The sequence below is a fragment of the Varroa destructor genome, unplaced genomic scaffold (genome assembly GCF_002443255.2).
Source record: "Varroa destructor unplaced genomic scaffold, Vdes_3.0 BEIS01000001.1, whole genome shotgun sequence".
Taxonomy (NCBI): domain Eukaryota; kingdom Metazoa; phylum Arthropoda; class Arachnida; order Mesostigmata; family Varroidae; genus Varroa; species Varroa destructor.
This window is the reverse complement of record NW_019211454.1, coordinates 59,831,337-59,843,965: the sequence shown is the minus strand read 5'-3', so window position 1 is coordinate 59,843,965 and position 12,629 is coordinate 59,831,337. Positions and strand designations below refer to the sequence as shown.

Sequence of the window (12,629 nt, the reverse complement as noted above, 5' to 3'; positions counted from 1 at the left end):
CCCTCATAAGAATCCGTTGCATAGTACTACGAGATCAACTAACTAAGGTTTACATATTTGATTTTCTTTCATACATTGAACTGACCTTCCAGGTCAAGTGCTTTACCAAAATTATTCCTCCTATGTTTAAATACCGTTTCTGTCACTCGGCAACTTAATAATTTAATAATGATATTAGAAAAAAATAACATCGCGTTTGAGTAACGATACTGTAATTATCACATGTATATAGTTTTCGACGACAGATGTGAAAAGGCTAAGCTGGCCCATGTAACACATTTGCACAGGTGCAATTTTGTTGAAGTATGTATAGCTTGAATTTGTGCAAGGAAACGGTCACGAATGTTATTCAATTAGCTAAAAGTCATGTTCAATTCTTCTAAGTTTTCAACTAAATTTCAAGTAGACAATGAGTGTCTCTGGCATCACAAAACATACATTGAAAACGTTTGCTGACCACATAATGGCGAGAAGCAGAGCTCCATGGTGGTGTCGGAATTTGCATAACCCGAACAACTATAATTTCGTTATAACTACTCACGATGCACGTACGTAAGTAGCAGCACCACGTTCTTCGAAGTTTTAGCAAAGCGATCTTTCCTTATGCTCCACTTTATAAGGCCCAAGTGTGGAACTTACTCACCTCCCCGCAGACAAATAGAACCGTACTCTAATGGTATAAAGTTAGGTAGAGTGAGACTAGAACGCTGTCCCCTTTGTAGGCTTCAGACTTTATTCCGGGTTCTCCGAACGGAGAAAGGAGGTAGAAGTGCGTCTTTTTCTTTGATTTTCTCTCGTATTTTCTATGTTTCACGCTCCTGACGGATTCTTTGTTAAGCTCCCACATCAGATAAAAAAGTTTTATAAGTCCGAGTTAATCTCAAATGCCAGAGGAAGTTGGCTAACCAATTAGTCGTACTTTTCAACAGATTCTATGCATTTCTTATGCTTTGTTTTTCTTTCTGACAGACAGTCTTTTTTTATTAGCGCAAACAGAACTTTTAAATAATCTGTAAGCGAAATTTCCGATCACTCAGGGTGTCCTAAGCCACATCTAGGTTAGAAATGGGAAAAGATAGAGTTCAAGAGAACAGACCATATATTTTAACCATCTATTTGCGAATTGTCCATTTGAGTTCCATGCCGACATTCTTATATTAATTCTTTATACGTCGGCCATACCCCATACGTAACGTCCAGCAAATGCATGGAGTCCCACAAAATCTTCAACTTTTAGAAATTTCAATGCGCATTCGAATTTAATCCAATTCTAACTAACGGACATTTCGCAACACACAAGGTCTTCCAATGATGGCTCATATAATTGAAAATTTTTCCTTTAAAAAATGCCGCTTCTGTACTTGAGAGTTCCCAGAATTATCGTAACCAACGCAGGGTACGACACTGTGTCATTCACGAATGATTACATCATAATCGTCCGGATGCAATGATAAACGAAATTCGGTTTTGTCTGTTGCTTGTGGTCCCTTCAAAACTTCGAAAGGTTGTCCTTTAACTTCATTCTGTAGTCTCGTATGCTCTAGCAAGATGCGTAGAGAAGGTGTTCCGCAATGTCTTTGAAAAATGTGCAACAATCGTGACACACGTCTCCATTTTTGGATGACAATCAGCGATCGATCGTATGATCAGATAGGTAAACAGGTGGGTTATCGACAAAAAAACCTCGATCTCCGCCTTTTCTTGCCCGCGTTACCCTCTTCCCCCTCAACGACCCCATCCCGCTATAGGCAGCCAATTTTCTGTACATGCAGGGGCAGCAGCAACAAACAGAGAGCTGTAAATGAGCGAGCCGTTTAATCACCCACTTGTGCCAGGCATAATACAACCTCACAATTTCGAGGTTTGAAAAGCACACTCCTTCATATAAGAACAACGCCCCCGCTAGAACAACGCTGTTATTTACTACTGACGAATACCGACGTGCGCACTGGCTTTGGGTCCGAAAAGGAAAACGTTTTACTGTTGCCGCATTTAAGTCAGTTCCCACCGTGATTTTCAGACGACGTGTATTTGAATTCTCACGCCGAAGCGTTTGATATTGTAAGCAGACAAAGGGCAAGAACGACACCTGAAAAAACACCTGAGGGTGAACTGCGGACAATGCAGAGCGGAATATTGCATTGGATGCATCAGTTGTAAGATACACCGAATTTAATCAATATATGTAATTTTCTCCCAGGTACCGTCAACAACAGAAAGTGGACCCGCCACAATGAACAACCTCCCCTGATCAGGGGAACTAATCAGAGGAAATGCCAATTTGTAGAGGAACGCATAGTCCTTCCGTCTGCGGACGAAACGACGTGAAAGCAGTGATCGGCTTTGCATTGGTTAGTTAGACGCTTCAAAAATAGGCTAGACCCTGTGTGGTCCCTGGGCGTAAAATAACAAAACTCGGCATATGATGGAATATTGTGGAAGCGACTTGCGTTGTAGATGGCTTGAAGGGCATGCTCATCTTGCGCGTCATCTAACGCGTTTACGCGATCGAGACACTGCAACGCTAGTTGTAAATTTCTTCCGAGCGTTTAGTAGGGATTAGATTAGAATCGATGCATATGATTATCGCTTCGCTGCTATTTGCTGGAAATAGAAACCACACACAAAGCTGTCAGGAGATGATAATTTCTAACTTGCTATAAAATAGTGAAATACATTTAAGACTATCAGTGACGTTGAGTATAGAATAATAGCCTTTGACGACAGGCGTCCTGACGCGGTGTCTTAGGCCATAGGCGATTGATGAAGCTTTTTCAGAAATACATTTGTGGATTCCAATCTCCTAGATTATAACGCAAATCTCACTACCGCCTACGTCGTAGCATACGCACATAGCAAGCAGAGAACGATGACATATTTAAGTTTGCCAGTATTGAATCTCTATATTTTACGTGTGAATTTTACCTGCAATTATTTTTTGTTTGTACAGTACAGCTACATGTAGAACTGTTGTCTACCTAGACATATCTAAGACTATGAAACAATACATTAGAATGTCCAACACCATTGCCATTTTAAGAACTTTAAATATGAGAGGACACTAGAACGGGATAACGAACCCCTTTACCTTGGTCTTTACGTTTGGAAAATATCCTGCTCACTACGTTGCGTCCATTTCTATCGTTTGTTAACCGTTGTAGGACGCAATGCAGTGCTTAAGCGTACAGCGACCCCGAGACTTGTGCATATTACCTCTGCGGGGAAAGAACAGCAGTCAATATCCAATGCACAGAAACATGTTGAAAAATTACGCGCGATTTATAAATACGCTCAGCAGGAGCCATGACAATAGGATATTAACTGTCGATCATGGCGTATATCTCTAAACCACTAACATCCTTATAATCGTAAGTGTTTTTGAATTAGGAAACACTGTATTCAACGTTCTGTTTCGCTGGCCTCAATCTTTTTGATACCAATATTCAAACACAACCGGATGTGGTCGTGACAATCAGAGGGAACTCTCAGATATAGGTGTTTCTCTGATGCATCAGTTGTGCATCAGATGGATACAGAGATTAGTTATATTTTTCAATTTTTTCTTTGTTGCAGATGCTGGCACGAATCGCTGTGATCCTGGTACTTATGCCTCTACTAATGGCTAAGGCACGCGGCGACGAAAAATTAACTCCTAATCAAAACTTCCTCATCAGCCCCCAATGGCAGCAGGTAAACAAAACTAATTCCTATGCAGTCATATAGAGAATCTTCGATATTAACTTAGAGCAGCTGTTCGAACGACAGCTGGTTTGGGGCAATTAAAGACAATGACATAAAAGTCGAATCCTTTTCTTAAGGAGTGTAGCATTACTTTTGGAGCTTGCATCTAGGCAAATTTTGCGATACCCGAAACTCGGGGTGTGTATGGGTATCTCAAATCTGTACATTCCCAAAAACCTTAACTGTGACCTCAGGTTTCGGGAGATAGTACAGTAAGCCTATAGCCGGTATTATAAACAAGGACATTACAAACAAATTAGTTTTTCTCTACGGAGAATATATGCATTCATTTAGGCCCGTACTTACACAGACTGCCTTTACTGCCACTATATCGTCCTCAAGAATTTGTTTGTTTTTGTAGGATAGAAACGAATGCAAATTTGATTAGTACCCGATCAGGATGAACGGTTACGTTCGACGCCGGATAACGACGCTCAAACGAGGTTATCAGTACTTACGACATTTTTCAACGCGTCATCCGATGAAGTACTACATACGACTTCTCAACAAGCGGCGTATTAGTATATATTTAAATAGGCAATTTTTTTCCGTACCCCACAGTGTGCGCTCCCAGCCCGTGCGATAAATTTGTCTTCTACATTGTGCTTTGTACGCACTATTCCGCCACTGGAATTGATTATAGCAATTCCGATTTACATATAAACCTCATTTCAGTGTTACTTAAGAGCGATAATTTCACCTCGCCTCACCCGAGGCGACATATTCTGGGCGACATATATAATTTCTATGGTACGACAAAAATGGAGCACAAGGATCCGATGACGTGATTAACTATGTTTGCTGAGGCCTAAACGGGTGACCTGGATTGATTCAAATACCCTAAATATATTCCTTGGCACGCAATTGTGATGGCATGTGGTGCGTTAGCGTTAATCCCTAATGAACGCAGTCGAGTTTCTAATATTGACGCAATTGGTCTGTCCAGTATCGTTCGAATCTTAAGTGGTCAAACATTGGCAAGCGTTCTATTTCCCCGCAACCGCACTTGCTCTCTTTTGCTCAGTCTTTATCCGTGTTTTAATTGAGCCTTGCCGCGCGTATAGGAACTGAGAATGTTTGACGAGTCTAACAGGACGCTGCCACCCAAATTGTCAAAACTTGAATTGCAGATGACGAATGTTGAAAGAGCTATTTCGACAGCTGCAAAGAACTGACCTGATGCCAATTGCTAAAAAGCTACTACTCAGTCAGCATTATTTGCCTAATTATGGCCATCGTTGTACGGTCCTTGTCAACAGGTAAACAAATTTTTTTTCCAAGATATTAAAGCTCATTCACATAACACAGTTGTCGCCAAATACCAATCGCGAGAATGCCTTGCCGACATCCTGTAAGTTGTTGGCTATTGTCGTTTAATCCAGCATTTCGCATCTCAAGATGGCTCGTGTTTCCCGAAGCGCAGAGTTGATCCTGGCCTCTCGTGACGGATAATTCGTTTCGTTTGATTTTTCTGTTTTATTTGGACCAGTTTTGATCCAGCTTGTCCTTCCCCTAAACTTCACCTAGTACTAGTCCCTGTGTCGTGTCTTCAGTCTCTTGTCGGGGCATTAGCGCAATTTGAGTGCATTTTCCGGGCAGTCATGCTGCGTCAGAAAGGCTATCCCGTGCAGCCTAATTGTAGACGAGCGACAAGTCATACACCTTTTGCCCCTTGTGCCATACTCATTTTGATGTCTAATATATATGGGCTTCAATCGAAACGAATAGATCTTTGTATATATATATATGTATATAAACAGGACACTTAGATCAATGGACAAAGGCGCGCAAACAGAAGCGTATGTTTTTATGCGCATATAAATATGACCATATAAACTCCGTTTCTTAAATTAATCTTGAATTGAAGATAGTTCATGCGATGGACCGTGAAAATACTTGTCTATGTTACAAAGTAACATAAGTTATCAATAATTTTTATTATGGATAAGAAACCCGATGAGACGTAGAACGAGAATGGATTGACATTAACGCGTAGTCACATAAAACATTACACACTGATATAATGTAAGGATTTCAAAGACCCATTTGGGTGGCTTAGAGGAACGATGCTGATGTTGCGCAACCGATGCCTTAATGTGTCGTCGACACTGCTGGCGTTCAGTTTTTTCTATTGTGAGTTACTCATTACACCGAACTGTGACGGAAGCAACGAAAATAAGGCAAGCTATAATCTGACGCCAGACAGAGCGCCTTTTTTATCCGTTAGCAACAGCAGAGCCGTGCATAGTATATATATATATATATATATATGTCAAGCCATATGTGGCCGTTTCTCTATGGATAATAGAATTACAGTTGCAGAATTTCGTTTCGACGCCTATAAAGCAATCAATAGTTCCAAAGTCATTAAACATTGCCACCTTCTAAATATCGCTTTGTTCTTTTACGTACCCAGCCGAGCTCTGCGCGTTTGACCTGACGCGTCCTCAATTACATCCCGGGTTCTTTCTATCTGTTTACGCAAACGTGTCTTGTACTAATGTCTCTACTGCAGCGCAGACCGGACTAAACCCAGTTGTACTGTATAAACGAACAATTCAAACATATTAGCCATTACTATGATTATTTTCACCGGTGATACGACAGCCACGTACATGATAGAAGTTCCGGCTCGCCCACATATCCAGCTGGCAATTTCCTTTTACAGCTAATCACTCCAGCATTGCATCCGATTCGTAATTAGGCATCTATGAGTGTATACCTCGCTATATATATATATATATATATATAGAGGTACAAAATTCGTATAATTTTTTGCCTATTTTTAAATTTGACGCATTTTTTTATAGGTACAATACCGTGATCATTGTGTATCGTTTCCGTCTGTTCAACGCGTTAGAAATGTCGTTCATAGTTGTCAGTTATGATACTTCCCAAAACATTTTCACAATGTTGTAGAGAGCGAGTTGCAACCGTCGATTATTGCGAAACAAACACGGAGACCGGGTTAGACAAAGAACGAAAAATTTCGAATGATGTAAAGATATACACTATCTAAAATAAACACCTGTCTCATATTTCTCCACCAAAGGTCTCTATGGCCGATCGCGTCATTTTCGACTCCCTTTCTCTCATTAGAGAATTTCCTCCCAAGCTGTCTGTGATTTATACGTCATTTTTCGCCATCTTCTTGTGCAAATATTTTTATTCGAAAACAAAAAACGACAGTTTATTTAAATCGCTACCATCTCAATAGCCGTACTTTTTACCATATCCAATAGAGCATTCACAAAAAAATGACTTTACATGTAACGTGTTTGTATGGTGGTGAGCTCTAACTTCTCAGTGCTCCCAATAAGAAATGCTTAGTCGTGTCCATACGCCAGCACCCTAAATTCAACGTTAACTATTCCAAACGAACAAACGCTTACCTTAATGAAAAGTCTCGCTAGTTATCATCTGTTTGAAGCTCTATATATTATTGCTTAGGGATCGTATCTACAATCATTCGTTTCGTCTCTATATGTGTTCTTAAGCTACTGTTCTGATCCGTTTGTTTTATGCTTTTGCTCTCTCGTTGACTGATTCTAGTTGCTGCAGGGGCACCCGCGCTGGCCTGAAGGCCATTCGGATGCAAACGAGGATTACCCCGATTCGGAAATTGGAGTGGCCGCGCAGTCAGCGGCCAGGCGCTTCTTACGAGCCACCGACCTGCTAAAAGCCCTTTCCGACAAGCGTAACTTTATCACGCAGATCCGACAGACGCGTTTCAAGGACTCAGCTTACGCACCCGCGTTAACCCCCAGCGGACGACCGTACGGAACTCCGCTCCGATGGGGCTAATGGAATAGAAACAAGAAAGCTACGCCAATAACAATGACAATAACGGCAGCAACAGTGAACTGTACAACCAGACGAAAAAGATTGAAGACAGTGTAATAAATACAAAAGAACAAAACAACAATAGCAACAAGCAAATGACACAGGACAAGCTCGTAAAAGCTAGTTTTCTAGAGGAAATTAAAAGATGGGTAGTAATCTCTAAAAGCAAATGTGGACTAAACAACAACACTAGCACGGTACTGATTCTGCCAGATCTCTACCAGTTCTTCGCCATGCGCTCATTTGCCAATTTGATTAGATGTAACCCTATGGAAGGCAAGGACGTCAGTGGCAAAATTCAGTCATTTGGCGTGTAAACTAGCTGAATCGGCACTTGTAATTACTTGCAGCAGGAATAATCTAAAAAAAAGAGTTCAATTCATGAAGTAGATTTACCCTGTTGTCTCGAACTCCTTGTTCCACCTGGTCAATCGATCGGTTGGCTGGAACCCGGTCGCGCATGTTCCGGGTCTGACATATTGCCCCTCTTCCTTTTTTCGACCTATTGAAAATATCGCTGGCTTTGGTTAATTCCGATTCACTCAAGAATATCGCTATATTCTAGACCTGACTAGCTGGCATTTGTATATCTCTTTTACTATTTAAAAAGGATAATTGATACGATCTCGTCGGAGCCATAGGTTAGGTTCCTTCTTAAGCTGAAATCCGCATATGTGTCCCCATAGGTGCACTTGCTCTGGTGTAATGGTCAAAGCTAAACAGAATGAGCTTAACTTTGTGTTTATTACAATCATTGCATTGTTTTCAATGTCTTACTCTTGTTTACATGAAAGGGAATCCTGGGATTATTTCGATCGGGAATATACTTAAAAAAAAACAATAAAAATAAGTGATGATTATTTCTTCGAAAACAGCTAAAGCCATGACTTATCTTTGCCGTGATGTAAGCTCTCAAGCTTACTTTATTCAGGAAACTTTAAACGCTTTCTTCCGTTTCTCATTTAACTATCATCGTATATTTGAAAAATCAAGATCGTCTACGATAAGTTATGATACAGCCACTAATCATAGTTTTCTTTCAAAGTAGATTAAAAGTTTCGAGTTTCGTGTTGGATACTGCTGTTAAGCATCGCTTCCGATGGCTACCTTCTAACGCGAACCAAAGTACACTTACTTTATAAGGTTTCTAACCTAGCTAATCTTATATGTTAAGCCTGGTAGGGAGATACGTCAGCAAAAGTAGCGACAATACGAGATAGACAATGACTCCGTTTTTTTGTCTGAATTTGATTTTGATTCCCTTGACTACGTCTGTCTGGCTAAACGTTTATGTACCATCGTTTGCCTGCCTGTTAAAGCTCAGACAATGATAAATATATTGACAGGCAACACAGCGCAGCTACACAAATATAAGTGGTAAATATTAGGGCCTGATAGGACCAAACACCGCAATCCTGGGGGCCCCTCGAGTACGATTACTACCATTTTTTTCTGAATCTATATCTGACTTTTAATTCCTGCTTTTTGTGGACTGATTTACCCAAGATATAAATTCTAAGGTATTATTACGGGATCATCGACAAGAAGACGTATAGCATAACTGGACTTGAGTTGTGCGCTGAAACCCGCGAAGGTCAGGCTTACATTGCGCAGTGTCAGCCCCGATATAAGGCACTATGTTCCATATTTCTTTCACTCGCTCGTTGACTATCCGCACTGCAAATTTGCTAGATTTACCTAGACTTTTCCAGCCTATGAAATAGCATGGTGTTCCATTATGGCTACTTATGATAATAATAATAATAATACTGCTATAATTCCAATTAGCAGGCACTTACAGAACGCCCGCGTCTCAGTCGCGCAGTCGCCGACTTTCACTTAGTATAAGGAAGCCCAGCAGTTTATCTTGCAACCGTTGTAGTATTGTCTATATACACACTTATATATATATATATATATATATATATATATATATATACATGCGTGTGTGTGTATGATACTTAAACACCGAGTTTAGAGGACAACCCCGTCATCTCCTGTGACAGCCAAAAAAAACAGTTTTATTTAATCGAAACGTGACAAAGACGCTAATACGTTTTCTTTTTGGCTTTTTAACCACTCTAATAAAAGTTGGTCTCAGCAACACTGGCTGCTGCTAGAACAGCCCAACGGAAAAAATAGAAGTTTGTAAGTGCTACAAAGAGTGGAATACGAAGTCCCATAGAAACGAAGATTTAAGAATAATAGTATAATCATTGCATCATTTGCACATGTTACTATTTGCTGTAGTAATAGATTCAAATCACATGAAGAATATCCATAGTGTTATTATTTTTGAAAACCTAATAGATATTTCTCCTCTATTCCTATTAAAAATAAGAATAATATGAATTATAGATCAAATTATTAACAAGATGATATTAATAAATTGTTGACCAGTTACGACGACGACAGTGCACACGTTTAAAACAAACAAAAAAAAACGCAGATACAGTGTGTTGATAAATACAGAACGAAATACGCAAGCAGACGATGTAGCAGACCAAAATCGACAAATCAAAATACGTATCGAATTAAAGCTAACCGAACTAACACAGAAAAACAAGTGCTGACTTTTTCATGGCGCTCATAGCACAATCTATCAACGCGCAGACGATATGTAAACAAGCAATGAAAGATCAAAGCAGAATAGCGAACGACAAGCGGGTAAGGCCACAGCAAATGAAAAACTGTTGTCAAAACATCATCTTAAGTGTGTTTCATTTAATCTCTGTTTACTTCTGCAACAACGTCGATTCATCGACAAAATCGAGAAGATCAACCGTCAGCAGCCAGGCGTAATGCGATTGGCGAAAACCGAAACGGTCGAAGAGATCATCGTCCGCAAGGTTCGTACATCGTTAACACACATATCACAAAGATGTCTACTATAAAAATTAAAGCAGAAAAACGAGTCTGTTACAGGAGGTCTAGAACAAAGTTGTTTCAAATAGTGGCTATTTTGGAAGCGGTAACACCGCTGCCTCTATTTGACGACGGCTGTGATACTCACAACACAAGTGTGACTGATATGATGGCAAGTCACCGAACTGAAGCCCTTTCACGATGGCCCGGCCAATCGAGACACGATATCAATAATAATATAAGTCCTGCTATTATTGCGGCGATGATGTTTAGGAGAACCCTACAACGAAATGAAGGCGGTTTTGCACGACAAAATCTTGGTACATGCACGCATTGTCTGTATACATATTAACAGGCATTAAACCGCAGATGGAAAGGACCGATATAACACTACGGTATAGAACATAGGCACCTACGAGTTACATCTATAATATATAAAAATGTGACCATAGATATTCAAGTAAGGTATAAGCATAGTAGGAAGAAACGATTTTGTAAAACAGATATGGATGGATGACGCCCTTCCACTGCAAATAATTTCCATTGACATACACACTCAAGAACTAATAGTCATAATATTAAGAAATAATATTCATATAAATACAATGCTTACATGTCATCCAGCAACTCCACTATAGGAGTTAAAATTTCCAATGGCAGTACCGGGTTGACTACCTAGAAACAGAGAGGGAAGGACAACAAGGGCCACAACATGATCAGGGCCACGGCAATCTAAGAAATTGCGAGGTTGTTTCACTGGACAGATCCTTTTCACCGCAAGCTGTAGTGGCATAATAGAAAACTGCGCGAAGTGGGTTTCAGCATCGCTGAAGCCGAACTTGTAAACAGTTAAATGATTTTATTGGGTATAAAGTGCATTTATGTTAAGAATATATATATATAATGACCGAAAGGTAGAAACTTCAGTGTTGTCAAAGAGAATCAAGTACTATCTATGGAAGAGGAAAGTGAAAAAGAAGTTCTTTCTGCTTACGGTTATCATATCTGCAGACTCATCGCAAAAGTGACCCGCCTCATCAGCCTACGTACATGTTACGCGATTCATCAAAAGGGTAGAAATGATACCACCTTCAAAAGAGCAAGATACGTTACGGTGACCAATCCTGCTATTATTGCAGTTACAGCTCTGAATAAGACTTTGAACGTTTTGCGTTTTACACCCTACCGAGTACCAACAGATCGGATTGGATTCGCAATATTCAAGAGCAGACGACATTCTGTTTCGAACTAGCAGAAGCTCCGGACAATCTCGATTCCACCGGATCTCATATTGGCCGTGGTTGCTATGAACGAGATGAGACACTTTAATATTTATATAGTAATCTAATAACAATATACTAATAATGAGAATTATTAATATTAAAAAATGAGACGAATGGTATATTATTAGGAAAAGTGGTGATTCTTACTGCAAATATAGTGATTATAAGAGACCGATGAGTAAACAAAACGATAAGAAACTCTCTGTTGAACGATAATAACTGAAAATGAAATAAGTAAATAAACAACAATATTATCTGCCGTTGAGTGTTGAATACTATTCTTTCTCAATTGGGTACAATATTTTACAAAAACTGTGTAGGCGTACCCTTGGCCTATTGCTATCGGTATCGCGGTAAGGTGTTTCCTCTAAAAACGGGATAATATAAATAATACGTGGATTCTAGATTACCCAAGCAGAAAAGGCATAAATATAATCCCGTCTTCCGGCTAGAATATATAATACAAGGCCACTCAAAATGAACGTTCTCAAAAGTTCCATGATGAACGAAGTTCCAACCAAGTTAAAAATTACTCCAATGGTCCTATACAAATCGCGATGTTTGAACATTGGAGAAGAAAGTCACTAAGAGTGTCCCTGTCACTAAGAGAGAGACACAGAGATCCGTAGCAGTTTTCAAGTAACAGATGTCATCGATACCGAGTAAACTTTAATTCCCCAATTTTAACTTAATTTATCCTAGCTATCATACGTAATGTTTCGCTTCATCTGAAATAAGAGCAACAGGTTTCAGACATACGAACCTTAACTCAATTGCCATATCGATAAATGGAGAGAATTAAACTTTTTTTGAGATACAACATATTTATTGCAAACGAAGTGCTGACTTACTAATATTTTATTTGAAGTGTTCTCTAAAAAAAGTACATTTGGATTT

General features: G+C 39.6%; 1 protein-coding gene across 2 annotated transcripts in view; it reads left to right on the top strand.

The window, feature by feature from the left end:
• Nucleotides 1-12,005, top strand: part of LOC111255496 (uncharacterized) — a 49,698-nt gene extending 37,693 nt beyond the window's left edge. Inside the window, exons 2-4 of one of the 2 annotated variants that reach the window (XR_002675508.2) lie at nucleotides 3,574-3,690; nucleotides 7,294-10,433; nucleotides 11,461-12,005. Coding sequence is in view for 1 of the 2 variants with exons in the window: in XM_086974071.1 (XP_086830197.1) it covers nucleotides 3,574-3,690; nucleotides 7,294-7,545 (369 nt within the window). In the remaining variant the exon portion in view is untranslated. Of the gene's footprint in view, nucleotides 1-3,573; nucleotides 3,691-7,293 lie in introns of both variants that reach the window. The other variant, XM_086974071.1, reaches the window with a different exon arrangement.
• The last annotated feature ends 624 nt before the right edge of the window (nucleotides 12,006-12,629 follow it).